This window comes from Mirounga leonina, unplaced genomic scaffold (genome assembly GCF_011800145.1).
Source record: "Mirounga leonina isolate KUSES-001 unplaced genomic scaffold, KU_Mleo_1.0 Mir_93, whole genome shotgun sequence".
NCBI classification, from domain to species: Eukaryota; Metazoa; Chordata; class Mammalia; order Carnivora; family Phocidae; genus Mirounga; species Mirounga leonina.
In genome coordinates, this window is record NW_023270854.1 from 55,765,353 (window position 1) to 55,780,034 (window position 14,682).

At 36.6% G+C, this 14,682-nt stretch overlaps 1 protein-coding gene across 3 annotated transcripts in view; it reads left to right on the forward strand.

Annotated features, from left to right (window-relative positions):
- ARHGAP28 (Rho GTPase activating protein 28) overlaps positions 1 to 10,161 on the forward strand; it is a 221,634-nt gene extending 211,473 nt beyond the window's left edge. For 2 of the 3 annotated variants that reach the window (XM_034995988.1, XM_034995991.1), the window contains exons 17-18: positions 3,820 to 3,884; positions 6,016 to 10,161. In XM_034995988.1, the coding sequence (XP_034851879.1) occupies positions 3,820 to 3,884; positions 6,016 to 6,110 (160 nt within the window). In that variant the 3' untranslated portion in view covers positions 6,111 to 10,161. The remainder of the gene's footprint in view (positions 1 to 3,819; positions 3,885 to 6,015) is intronic. The other variant, XM_034995989.1, reaches the window with a different exon arrangement.
- Positions 10,162 to 14,682: the final 4,521 nt, after the last annotated feature.

Below are 14,682 nucleotides of genomic sequence, written 5' to 3' on the forward strand. Positions count from 1 at the left end.
AACCAAGATGAAATAGTTTTGTAGTCCTTAAGGAAATTGAATCTTTAAAAGTTTCCCAAAAGAGAAATCTTCAAGCCCAGATGGTTTCACTGGAGAATTCTAGCAAATGTTTAAAGAATGAACACCAATTTAGCACATTCTTTTATCAGAAAGTAGAAGAGGAAGGGCCACTACCTAACTCATGTTATGAAATTAGTATTGACTGGACACCAAACAAACACTGAAGACTAGTATCTCTCATGAACTTAGAGACAGAAGTCCTCAAAAAAAATCAGCATATCTAATCCAACATATATTAAAGGAATTACAGTGACCAAATGGGATTCATTTCAGGTATGCAAGTTTGGCTCAAAATTTAGAAATTAATGCAATCCACCATTGGATTGGAGAAATATCATATGATCATGTTAATTGATAGAGAAGAAGCATTTGACAAAATTCAATACCCATTCATGATTAAAACCCTCAGTGAACTAGGAAAAGGGAAGAACTTCCTCAACTTGATAAAGACCACCTACAACTAACATTCTACTTAACAATGAAAGATTGAATACTTTCCTTCCAAGATCAAGAACACTACTTTTATTCAAAATACTATTAGAAGATTAAGCCTTGCAATAAGACAAAAAGAGAAAGAGAGAAGAAAGGAAGAAAGAAAGATTGATTGTAGAGGAAGAAAAAATTGCCCATAACAAAGTTTATCATTTTAAATTTACAGTTCAGTGGTATTAAGTACATTCACATTATTGTATAATCATTACCACCACAACCATCCATCTCCAGAGAGATTTTATCATTCCATACTCAGACTCTGTCCACAGTAAACAATAACTCCTCATTTCTTCCTCCCCCAGCCACTCGTATAACCACTCTTCTACTTTCTGTCTCTATGAATTTGACCATTCTAATAACTGAAATTTTTAAAGATTTATTTATTTATTTTAGAGAGAAGGGGGGAGGGGCAGAGGGAGAGGGAGGGAATCCCAAGCAGACTCCCTGCTGAGCACGGAGCCGGATGCGGGGCTCAATCTCACAACCCTGAGATCATGACCTGACCCGAAATCAAGAGTTAGACAGCTAACAAACTGAGCCACCCAGGCGCCCCTCAAATAACTGATTTTTGACAAAAGTACAAAAGCAATTCAATGGATGAAAGACAGCTTTTTAAACAAATGATAAATGGTGCTCTAGCAGTTGGACATCTATAGACCAAAAAAAAAAAAAAAAAAAAAAACCCACAATGGATCACAGATTTAAATGTAAAATGTAAAACTATAAAAGTTTTAGAAAATAACAAAGGATTTCTCCTTTTGATGTCTGTAATGACATCAAAAGCATGATCCAGGGGTGGCTGGGTGGTTCAGTCAGTTGAGTGACCAACTCTTGATTTCAGCTCAGGTCATGATCTTGGGGTCCTGAGTTCAAGCCCTGTGTTGGGCTCCATACTCAGCGGGGAGTCTGCTTAAGATTCTTTCCCTCTGCCCCTTCCTCCATGCTTTCTCTCTTTCTCTAAAATAATAAATAAATCTTTTTTTAAAAAAACCATGATCCACAAGAGGTAAAAATTGATAAATTGTGTATTATCAAGATTGAAAAGTTATACTGACTCAATGAAAAGGATGAAAAGACAAATACACTTACAAACCTCATATCCAGCAAATGACGAGTATCTAGAATATATGAAGAAAACTCAATATTCAACAATAAGAAAAAAGCAATCCAATTTAAAAATGAGCAAGGGGTGCCTGGGTGGCTCAGTCAGTTAATTGTCTTCCTTCGGCTCAGGTCATGATCCCAGAGTCCTGGGATGGAGCCCTGCATCAGGCTCCTTGTTCAGCAGGGAGCCTGCTTCTCCCTCTCCCTCTCCCTCTCCCTCTGCCCGCCACTCCCTCTGCTTGTGCTTTCTCTCTCTCTCTCTGTCAAATAAACAAAATCTTATAAAAATAAAATTAAATAAAAAATAAAGATGAGCAAAAGACATGAACATACATTTCACTACAGAGGATATACAGATACATACGCACATGAAAAGATGTTCAGTATCTTTAACCATTAGGGAAATGCAAAGTCACAGTGGCATCATTAAACATCTTTGAGAATGGCTAATATAAATAATAGTGATGACACCAAATACTGGCAAAGATACAGAGATCTTGGGATCACTCATACATTGGTGGTGGGTATAGTCATTATGTAAAACGGTTTGGCAGTTTCTCATAAAACTACGCAACTGCCATGCGACCCAGTTTTCACACTCTTGGGCATTTTTTTCTTTTAAGTAATGCCTGCACCCAGTGTGGGGCTTGAACTCAGAACTCTGAAATCAAGAGTCCCATGCTGCATGGACTGAGCTAGCCAGGTACCCCATGGGCATATATCCCAAAGAGATGAAGATTATATTCACACAAAAACCTGTATACAAATGCTTAAGCAACTTCATTTATAAAAGTAAAATCTGGAAAAAAAAAAAAAACCCAACAGATGTTCTCCAACAGGTAAATAACAAACTGGCACATCCATACCATGGTGTGCTACTCAGCAACAAAATGCAATACCTTGGATGAATCTCCAGCGATTTATGGTGATTGAAAAAAAAAGCCAATATAAAAAGTTCTATACTCTGTGTTTCCATTTATATAACATTTTGAAACAACAAACTTCTAGAAAATGTGGAATAGAGTAGAGGTTACCAGGGATAAGGGATGGAGGTAGGAAGGAGGACAGAGAGGGAGGTGAGTGGGCTATAAAAGGGAAACAAGGGGGATCTATTGGTGAGGGAAATGTTCTGTATCTTGACTGAATCAATGTTGACATTCTGGTTGTGACAGCACACTAGAACTTTGCAAGATCTATCTGCAATTTCTTAAAACTGAGCAAATCTGCAATGATCTCAAAATGTTTAATTAAACAAACAAAATAGGTCACACATCTTTCTTCCTCACAAAGAGCTGAGGTCAGTCTTTTTGAAGTAACTAAGCTGAAAGTTATTCCTCAGGTGGGATGAAGATCAGCCACTCCTCTACCGCAACATTCTAGACTGGGGTGGAAAAATGCAATTGGGCAATTATTTTCTCTGACTTGCTTTCACTATAGAGCAGAAACATGCAATGAAGTCAACATTAAGCAGTTTGAAAAGCTTTAGGCAAGTTTAGAAACATGGCATGGACAGAGGAGAGAATCCCATTCAATTTTTGGCAAAAAAAGAAATGAAACCTGACTTCTTTTGAACTGAGAGTAATGTGACCAATGACAAGGCAATATTAAACATCCAGCTGCTCCTTCACCAGCCTTGGTGTGTCTGTAACAGTCAGCTCTTAAATGAAGCTGACAGTTGTGGATAGAATGGGCTCCAGGTTGCTGTAGGGCACAGCAGCATCCATCTTGGTTTGGAATAGTCCCATCGTCACTGTGCCTTGGATGCTTGGCTGTGTCAAACAAATAAAATTGTTTTTGTTTTTTTTTTAAAGATTTTTATTTATTTATTTGAGACAGAGAGAATGAGAGAGACAGAGACTGTGCACATGAGAGGGGAGAGGGTCAGAGGGAGAAGCAGACTCCCCACCGAGCAGGGAGCCCGATGCAGGACTCGATCCAGGGACGCCAGGATCATGACCTGAGCCGAAGGCAGTCGCTCAACCAACTGAGCCACCCAGGCGCCCCAATAAAATTGTTTTTTATCATAACTTTAATCATAATAATGATTTGTGGGTATATTTCATTCAAGGCAGAAGGAATTGTTTGTTGCCATGGTTATTTAATCCGCATATTTACCTCAGATCATGGAAGAAGGTTAAATTACATTGCTTTCTTTTTTTTCAGTCATGGTTCATCAGAATGCATTAAGATTCAGAATCAACGGTTATATGAAATTGGAGGAAATATAGGTAAGTATTCTCTAATGATTTTTACTCCTAAATTCTGATCACTCTAAAAAAAAATTGCTATTGTTGTAAAAGCATATTTTACAAGTTTCTTAAATATAAATTCAACATCAGTAAGTTTCTGAATTTTTAATCTCTTGTGAGAACAGTTGTATGAATTTCCTAAAATACTTTCAAAATTTAATTGTAAATATTTTAGTTGATATGGAGTAGACTTTTGAGTCTTTCAAGTGTGCCTCAGGGTTGGAAAGTCTTTCCTGGAGATCCCTGCAAAACAGAGAACATCATGGAACGTTGACATTGTGACACCTTTTTTGTTTAACTTCCCTGGTTTCACCCTCAGCCCAAGTTCATTCTTCCTATTTCCCGAGGGGGAACAAAAAGGAATCAAATGGAAATTGCCTCTGCTTGCGTCTGTATCCTGCCTTCCCCTTCAGGTCTTCTGCTTGCCCTCCACACAGTCTGGATGAACCACCCCAACTCCCACTTAATGACCAGCACCTCCACATGTGCCTCACTTCGTGTTCCCGCCTGCCACTCAGGGCCTTGCTCCAGCCCCCCATTCTCTCCTGCACCATCAGCTTTTCACTCCCAACTGCATCATTTCCAACTACATCAACATTTTTGGTAATTTCTGTCATCTTCACAAAACTCTCTTGACACCCTTCAAGCTTACTTCGTTCCTGTGTTCTGCTTTACAGCAAAAACTCCTTGAATCCATTTTCTGTCCTCCAATTTTTTCCTCTTGTTCTCTCTTGAAACCACTCCAGTCAAGCATTACCCTGTAACACTTCACCAAAATTGCTCTTGTTGAGGCCACCAGAGAACTCTTATGTTGTGAAATCCAGTCATTCGTTCTGTCTTGATAACTGCCTGAGTTGATCTTTCCCTTCTTTGAAAACATACTTTTCACCTGGTTTCAAGGACAACCTAAGCTTCTGGGTTTTGTTCCACTTCACTGGCAGCTCCTGAGTCTCTTTTGCCTGCTACTTCTCATCCTCTCAACCTTCAACATGGAAAACTGTGGGGTCAAGCCTCAGAACTCTTTCTGCAAGTAACTTCCTTGGTGAGCTCAGTCCATCTCATTGCTTTAAATATACCTGAATGCAGATGCCTCTCAAATTATATCGAGACTTCCACTTGCAGCACCAACCTTGCAGATCCAGTCGCCGGGCACATTTGCCTTGGAGCCTTTGCATTTACTCTTTTTCCCAGAATGCTCTCCTTTAGAGTGTTCACTTCTCACTCCCTCACCTCTTGCAGGTGTTTGCCACGGTGTCACCTTCTCAAAGAGACCTTCCAGGATCTCACCTTCTCTAGGTGTGCCTTCCCAGCTTTGTTGTTCTCTCATGTTCTTGTCACCACTAGATTTAATTTATATTATACTTGCTTATTTGCTGGTTGTCTTTTACCACTTTGGGAATGTAAGTGCCCTGAGGGCAACTATTTTTGACTACCTGATGCATTTCTGTAGCCCTAGCCCCTGGAATAGTGCCTGGCATATAATAATGCTCAAGAAATATTTGATAAATGAATGAATGAATGAAGCAAGCAATCAAATATTGGTAGTTTTGTTTGAGACTTTGGTATACATTTCAAACACACTGTACATAAAGATTTTCAAATGTATTTGCCTCATGGAATGATCTTTTTGTTATCATTTCTAGATTTCCTGCCTGTGGGCATTGCATCCGTAGTAAAGAAACAAAATGACCATTCCTAAAATGAACTTGATTTTAATCTTTTCTAGCCCTGGTCAAGTTACTGTCTGCAAAACCATTAGAGGACATGTATTATTATATAAATGATCAGTTTATACCTTAGACAGGTTCTTGCCATATTTTCCTAATTGATGTGGTGAGTCTAGGGAACAATTTTTCTATAGTTGGTATGTCTGTTTTTTCCACAATTTTACATGTGATTTATTTGGAGTATTTCACAGTCAGAAAGAAACAAAGAAGGGAAGGAATAAGGCAGGCAGGCAGACTGGCTTTGCTAAAGAACCTTTAAGATGTTATCTACTTACTTTTGGCTGAGAGAACTATTTGGCTTTATTTGAACCTTACCAACATGGACATGCACACATAGAAGTGTGCACTCTCAGAAACATTCTCTGATTTTCTCTTTCCTTTAGGGCAGCATTGCTTGGATCCAGATGCTTATATATTGGATGTATATCATGTAAATCCTCAAGCAGAGTGGGTGATTAAACCCCAACCAAGTTTTTGAAATAACCCCCAAGATGGCAGCTATCATGTATTATATGCCAAGAAGATTCTACATTTGGTAGGGAAAATAACAAGACTGTTTTTGACATGTTTATTCCAATAACCCTCTTGGTGTTTCTCAGCATTGTCAACATGAACTGTGGAGGAGGACCTGGTTGACTGAGCTGAGGCATTCTCCTATGGTTCCTTGATAATGGTGAAGGAAAGATGCTGTGATTGTTCCAGAAGAAAGGCCAATCTAGCATATGGAACTCTAATCATTTCTAGTACTTTGACTTCACAGCAGAAATGAACTTCGTCTTATACCTAAAGATAAAAAAACACTCCTTTTTGTAGCAGATGCTACCAAACACAAGAGGTGGAAGAGAGTCTTTTTTATACTTATATACATACGTTGACCTTTCTGAACAATGCCAGAAATATCAATAATTTCTGCTCTGCAAAATAATTCAGATCTGCTTTTCAAAGGGAATCAGTTTCTGAAGTTACACATACAATGTTGATGCTCTGACTTGCTCCCAAATTGGAGGAGGATGAACTTCTGTTGAAAGAACACTGTATTGTTAAGTATGTCGTACTGTATTATGACTGTCCGCGTCTGGTGCAAGTGAACATTTTTCTATTGTAGATTATTGAAAATTGATATTTATAAAGCTTATTCTCTTATGAGCACAGGTTCCATAGCAAAGGTTAGGTTGACAGAGGGTGTTCTTACGCTTTCATAACCTTTTGTGTAGTTAATAGTCACAGAACCTCTATCTTTTCATCATGATTATGGTGCTCAATGAAAAGCTTTCTCTGTGCCAGGCACAGATTTCTTTTCCTGATCAAACATATCATTTTTTAATATTTTACAACTATAGATAGTCACTTCTGTAGCCCCAATTTAAAAATATAGAATTGTCTTTATCCAGCTGCTCTTCATCCAAAAGTACTGAAAAATACTGTTATGTCCAGATTTTATATGCTGTAAAAGCAAATTATTTCTATTCATCAATCATAGACATGGCCAAGCACTATGGATTAGCCTCAGGCTTTAAAATCAGATGCATATTTGGTAAGCTGGAAACTATCTTGCTATGAAGATCCTGCAGAGCCATTTTCCAGACCTGCAGTTGGTGAGAACACACTGTTCTCCACAATGTAATGGAGAGCAAATCTGCCATGTGCTGAGGGGTCAGATAGCTCTACCTTTTATCTTGAGATTGCAGATACAGTTCTAGGGTTAACTAGAAATGGGGACAGAAGTCTCATTTATCCTACATGTGTGCTTTGGATTAGAATCCACAGACTGATATTTCACTGAATTTATAATAATTTTAATGAGATTTAATGTCCAAATGACTCTTGCAGTTTGAACAATAAAGTTACAAATACAGAAAACATTTTACCAAAGCATTGGTAAAATGTTTTTACCAGATGTTTTTACTGATGTTTCTACTTACCAATTCTCAAAACATGATGTGATAATTTAAGCCCACATATAGAAGAAATCTTTTTTTTTCTTTTTTTTCAAGTAGGCTCCACACCCAGCATGGAGCCCAACGCAGGACTTGAACTCATGACCCTGAGATCAAGACCTGAGCCAAAATCAAGAGTCGGATACTTAACCAACTGAGCCACCTAGGTACCCCTAAAAGAAATCTTTTATATGCAGCATTATTATACCTAGATATCTCTAAAAACATTATTTATATTCAACATGTAGATAATTATGTTTCTAGCCATTAGGATTTTGTTACATTTTTTTATAAAAAACTCAAATATCCATTCATTTTATTTGTTTGAGAATTTTTATTTCTTGTGCCTGAAAACCCATTAGAAGATAAACATGTATCCTGTAGGTTTTTATTTATTCCTACATTTCATCAGTTTTCAATGTTTGGTTAATTGATGGCATGTGAGTTTACATTATGCATTTCAAGAGTCTGAAAAAATGCTTTTATTGTTTTTGAAATTCAGACAACAGGAGGAAACATTTTACTTTATGCAGTTGCTAACTTCCAGGGCATAAGATGGCAGTAATTTATACTCACCCATGGAAGAAATTCTTCAAATTAGCTATCTTATATTTCTCTGTATTACATGAAAATGGGGACTGATTTTTCTCATTGTGTTTCCTATAGTTTCAAATAGTTAAATTCTGTTGTAGAAGATTTTTCTTATAGAAGATTTACAGATCTAATTTTTTATTTGAGAATTTTCCCATCTTTGGACTGAAAACACATTAGAACCTATACATAAGTTCTAAAGGTTTTAAGATCTACTCCACTTGTCATTAGTTTTAAATAAGTGGCTGACAGATGACAGGTAAACAACTGTTTCTGAATTTCTTACTCACTTCTGTGTGGTGTCAGATGTCGAAGACTTAGCTGACTCAATAGCTTTAAATTAATCACTTGAATGTATTTAAGTATGTGTGACAACTTTCAAATAACTGTAATATGGAAGGCCATGTCAATACCAATATCTTTGGATATAACTTTTATTCTTTGTCACAGGATTAACTAAGTGATTAGAGGAGAATTTCAGTAGACACACAGACTAATTTTTGTATGAGTAGAGGTTCTTTTTACTAATTTTATTCTTAAAGAACAAACAAACCCCTACAATTACAATTCAAAAATGTCTGTCAAATAATTATTGAAACTATCTTTGCTTTATCAAAAGTTATTTTAAAATAGTTACAGTAGTCTGTCAAATGAGTTGTATATTTGCAAACAAAAGAAGAGTCAGATCCTGGGCTTTCTAGATTCAGTTCTTACTTGTTTCCCACCCACCTCCTCCCAAGTGCTCTTGGTGTACAGTCAGGAAAATAATATCCAGGAAGGTATTAGAGAAAGTTAACATTTTAGTGACACTTATTCAGAAAAAACCCTAGGGCTGGCTCATTGTTTTCTCCATTTTGCAAAAGAGGATCCCTTTGTTAAGCAGCTAATTGGGGGATATGATTCTTAAAGCCAGTGATCTTCAAATAAACTGGAATATTAATTTCATTACAATGTGTACACAGTATAAACTACCTCACTTGCCTTTCTTAGGAAAAAAATTAATGGACTTCAACAGTTTTTGTTACAGACTGTCCCTGAGTCATCTTATTTAAGTCACGTCAGCTAGCTTTCAGTGTACGTTTAATAATATACACTTAATGATGTAAAATATTTTTAGTGCAAGCTTTAAAGCCAAAAATACTCTTTAACTGTGACCTGTGGTATACTCTGAGAGAATTCATGTCCCTTAGTCACTGTCTTGTGTGTTTCACCATGTTGCAATGCAGGTTTTCAGGTGTGGGAATTAATAGTCATCTCTTCTTTCAGGCATTTTTCAACTGCTTTCACCATATTGCACTTTACTGAAAAGTAACATGAGATTAAAATGTCCCTTCTTTCTTTCAAGCATATTTCAACTGTTTTTCACAAATGTTTTACATGCCTGAAAAGAATATATATTATGGGATTAAATAGTTCCTAGTTTCTGACAGGCATTTTCAGCTGTTTTCCATAAATATGTCATTTAATAAAAAATAATATGACATGGATTAAAATGTTTCTTTCAAACATTTTGAATAGTTTTACACATACACATACCTTAATTTAAAAACATCTTTTCTTTCATTTTCCAACTATTTTCTGAAACAATGTGATCTGATTAGAAATTGAATGTCACAAGAAATGCCAATGTTTTATGTTGTCTCCCATCTCAAAAGTTAATATTCTTTAGTCCCAGCTTTCATTGTTAAGTATAATATGTATGTTGCATTTTATCCATAAAAATAAAGAGAAAACAAACTAAAAGCCTTGTCACAAGAATTCTTATAATAATCCAGCTTGTCTAAGGGCAGCATGATGCTAGTGAGAGAATGAGAGCTTTAAAGTCGGAAGGTATGTGTCTGAGCCCACTCTCTGTCTCTGACCTGCCAGGTGGTGGTCTTATACAAAAGCCACATGGCACGATAGTAATGGACGGTTGTAAGTAGGGGATAGATCGAATTAACAACAACAATTTCCTAAATTGGTTTGAGTTGATGTTTGGGACAGGTTTTTAATATGTGTCTTTTTTAAAAAAAAAAAAAAAACAACTTTCTTAATAGATACAGAAAAAACATTTGACAAAAATCAATACCAGTTCATAATCTTTTTTAAAAATTCAACATTTTACTGTATATCTTGTACAAAAGGCAAGAAAGAAAAGGCATAAATATTAGAAAAGAAATAAAATGGTCTCTGTAAATGATAATGAGTATGTGGGAAAGACTAGAGTATCTTCAGCTATTAGAACTAGTAAGATAATATACCAAGATCATGGCATACAAGATGATTATATAAAATTTAATTGTATTTTTTGTATTAGCAGCAAACAATTGGAAAATAAATGTTTTAACTTCCATTTCCTATAGCATCAAAAAACATAAAATACTTATGAAAACATTTATCAAAATATATGTAAAACATGTATACTAAAAACTAAAAACTATTTTTGGTAGAAATTAGGGATTTCAAGCCTTACTATAAAGCTACAGCTTTTGAGACAAGATGATACAGAGTGCTTATCCAAAGAGACCATTAGGAAGTAAAATAAGCAAACCACAGATTAGGAAATATATGTAAAGCATATATTTGACAAAAGACTGACATTCAGGATATATAAAGAATTCACTAGTGACAAGACAAGCACATTTTTGAAATGGGCATAAGACTTGGATACTTTGAAAGAAGAGAACACAAATGGCCAATAAGCACATATAAACATGTTCAACATCATGTGCTATTAGGGAAATGCAAAATAAACCACAAGGTGATATCACTACATACCAACCGGAACAATTAACATTGAAAAGACTGACCATTCTGAGTGTGGAAGAATCAGAACTCATAATTTTTTTTTAATTTTTTAAAATTATTATGTTAATCACCATACATTACATCATTAGTTTTTGATGTAGTGTTCCATGATTCATTGTTTGCATATAACACCCAGTGCTCCATGCAGTATGTGCCCTCTTCAATACCCATCACCAGGCTAACCCATCCCCCCACCCACCTCCCCTCTAGAACCCTCAGTTTGTTTCTCAGAGTCCATAGTCTCTCATGGTTCATCTCAGAACTCATAATTGCTGATATAAAATGGTACAGCCATTTTGGAAAAGGGTCCAGCAGTTTCTAATCAGACTAATCATACAACTACCAGCTGCTGAGTACAGATAAGAGCATAAATGAATCTCAGAAACATTACACTGAGTGAAAGAAGCTAGACACAAAAGACTACATACTGTACAATTCCTTTTACATGAAATGCTAGGACAGGCAGAGCTAAACAATGATGGGGGAGAAAACCCAGAATGATGGTTGCCTCTGTGGGGGTGGGTATGGAGACTGGGTGGAAGGGGCATGGGGCCTTCCTGGGAAATTGAAACATTCTATATGTGCCATCCCATGCCAGGACCCCTGACTACATAGGCCTGTTGAGCACTTGATACGTGACTAGTCTGAGCTGAGATGTGTTCCAAGTGTAAAATACACACCAGATTTTGAAGACTTGGTAGGAAAGAATGTAAAACATCTCATTAGTAATATTTTACTATTACATGTTTGATTCTAGTATTTTAGATATTTAACTTAAAGTGATAAATTATAAATTTCAGCAGTTTTTTTTTACTTAATGTAGCTACTAGAAAATTCTAAGTTACATATGTGGCTTACATTATATTTCTGTGGAACAGTATTTTATATTTTGATAAGTGTTTGGGTTATAAAGATGTATTTGTGAAAACTTAGTGAATGCTTACTTAAGATTTCTGCATTTCATTGTATAGTAAAAGTTAAAACAAAATAATTCACAAATCACAAATATTGAACTTTAGATAATGATATGCATATTGGAGTATTTCGGGTGAAGTGTATTGGTGTCTGTAACTTATTTTGAAATGTATAAAAATAAGACAGATTGATGAATGAATAGAAGGATAGAGGGATAGATATACACCAGTCCAAGTATAGCAAAATATTTATGATATAAATGATATAAATGATGGCCATAGCAGTATTCAATGTAATATTCTCTATGCTTGAAATTTTCCATAGAATTGTGAAAAAAATTTTTAAATGTTTTTCTTTTTAAAAACATTTTTAAGTTTTAATTTATTTTAGAGAGCATGTGTGCACATGAGTGGGGGAAGGGGCAGAGAGAGAAGGAAAGAGAGAGAATCCTGAAGCAGACTCCCCACTGAGCAGGGAGCCCAATGTGGGGCTCAGTCCCAGGGTCCTGGGATCATGACCTGAGCTGAAATCAAGAGCCGGCTGCTTAACTGACTGAGCCACCCAGGTGCTTCTGAAAAAAGAATTCTTAACATAAAAACATAAAAGCAGATTAAAGAGAATCAGGAGTTTGGGCAATGCTGGGGTTCCCCTTAGATGTTTCTTTTTATCTTCCCCACAGTAAATTCCACTTTCTCCAGATATCTTCAGACAGAAGTTGAGTGGGGGTAAGAAGCAAAGAGAATGGAGAGGTATGCTTGTGAAATTTTACCTGAGCTATGTCAACTAGCAAGCATGTGTGTATTCTTACAGTTTGTTTATGAGTTCTAACTAACAGTAATTCATTCTGAGTGTTTGCTTTGCAGCCTCTCCACATTCTTCCTCACTGTGAACCATTGTTGGAGTGTAGCTTGTGTCCTTAGATGACAGGGGCTTCTCTCCCATCAGTGACCCCCCCCCCACTACATCTCACTCCCTCCAACCCAATGACATAACAATCTGGACATGTAAGTACCAAAATCAGTAAGAATATATCCATCACTAATGATCAGTGAATTCACCAATCTAATAATCTATTGCCCAGCAGGGTTGTGGAAGCTATTTTCTAGTTTCATAAATCTTCCAATGCTGCAAAAACTTATTTTAAAGGAGTGACTTATCAATTCAAACAACAGATGTTTTGGAAAGAATTGCAAAGTGATTCAGTTCTAATAAGCAATCCAGAGTTATTCTGTTCTCAGTTATTTATTATCAGTTGTATAATCTCTAAGCCTACAACTCTTTTTTATTTTTATTTTTTGAAGATTTATTTATTTATTTGACAGAGAGAGACACAGCAAGAGAGGGAACACAAGCAGGGGGAGCAGGAGAGGGAGAAGCAGGCTTCCCGCGGAGCAGGGAGCCCAATACCTGGCTCAATCCCAGGACCCTGGGATCATGACCTGAGCCGAAAGCAGACAACAATGCCATAGTTCAAGAAGTATTATATAGCAGTGCAGTTAACACAAAATATACCGAACATAAAAATTTAACATCCTCCATGTCAGTTAAGCAAGTTATCACTGCATGCCATTTTGCACATAGTTATAAGCAAAAGGTTCACAAAAAAAATCTCAGGATGCCTATGTGCCATTAGCAAACTGTTTGAAGGAGTGTAAGAATTTACAAATTTCAGAAGTTCACTTGATAACAGCAACAAATAACAGTAACTTGTTCATCTTTTGGACACCGTGTAAAATTATTATGCAAAGATGTTAAAGAGGTCTCCACAGAGCAAGACAGTCCCAGGTGTTTCTCTGAGGTTGAGGGTCTTCCTCCACAATTCAAACAGAGGGATGAGTCTGAGGAATTATTTTCTTTGGTCTTTCTGTACCCACTAGAGCCAGAACCACATATCAATACACTGCATCGCCCATTACGTGGAGGAAAGGGTTACAAAACTCACAGTTTAAAGCATAGGTATGCATCATAAAATCTACCTTTTACTAAAAGCAGTACTCCCCAGCAGTATAGCTAACATGTTCTCTTACCAGGTTCCTAGAAGAAAAGAGCAAGAAAGTTAATTTAAAGCCAGGTTTCCAGGGTTGCCTCGCTGGCTCAGTCTGTTAAGAATCTGCCTTCGGCTCAGGTCATGGTCATGGGGTCCTGACATCAAACCCCATGTTGGGGTCCCTGCCCAGTGAGGCCTGCTTCCCCCTCTCCCTCTGTCTCTCCCTCTTCAGCTCATGCTCTCTCCCCCCGCCCAAATAAATAAATAAATAAATAAATAAATAAATAAATATCTTTAAAGATCAGATTTCCATAGAAAAACAGAAAAGGTCATGTCAACCCTTTTTTTTTTTTTACAGTCCTTCCATCCATAGCATATGTTTAACACACTTAACATACAAATATACAAAGTAATACATATGTGATCATTAGCATTTGACTTTTTCCAGAGACAGTAATCTTCCTTTCATCTCTTGACCAATCCATTTAGTATATGTCCAATTAATCTTAATGGGGCTCCAGTTACCTTTATTCTGGAGATTATGGACATGTTTACTTCAAATAATAGTACATGATAGTTTAACACATCAAATCATGGTGCTGCATAATTTTTATCCAGCTTAGCAAAAATATCCCCATTTAAACATTCCATACTTGGCATGTCTCAAAGTGAATTTTTATTTTTATTTTTATTTTTTTATTTATTTATAAGATTTTATTTGTTTGACAGAGAGAGACACAGTGAGAGAGGGAACACAAGCAGGGGCAGAGGGAGAGGGAGAAGCAGGCTTCCCGCTGAGCAGGGAGCCCGATGTGGGGCTCAATCCCAGG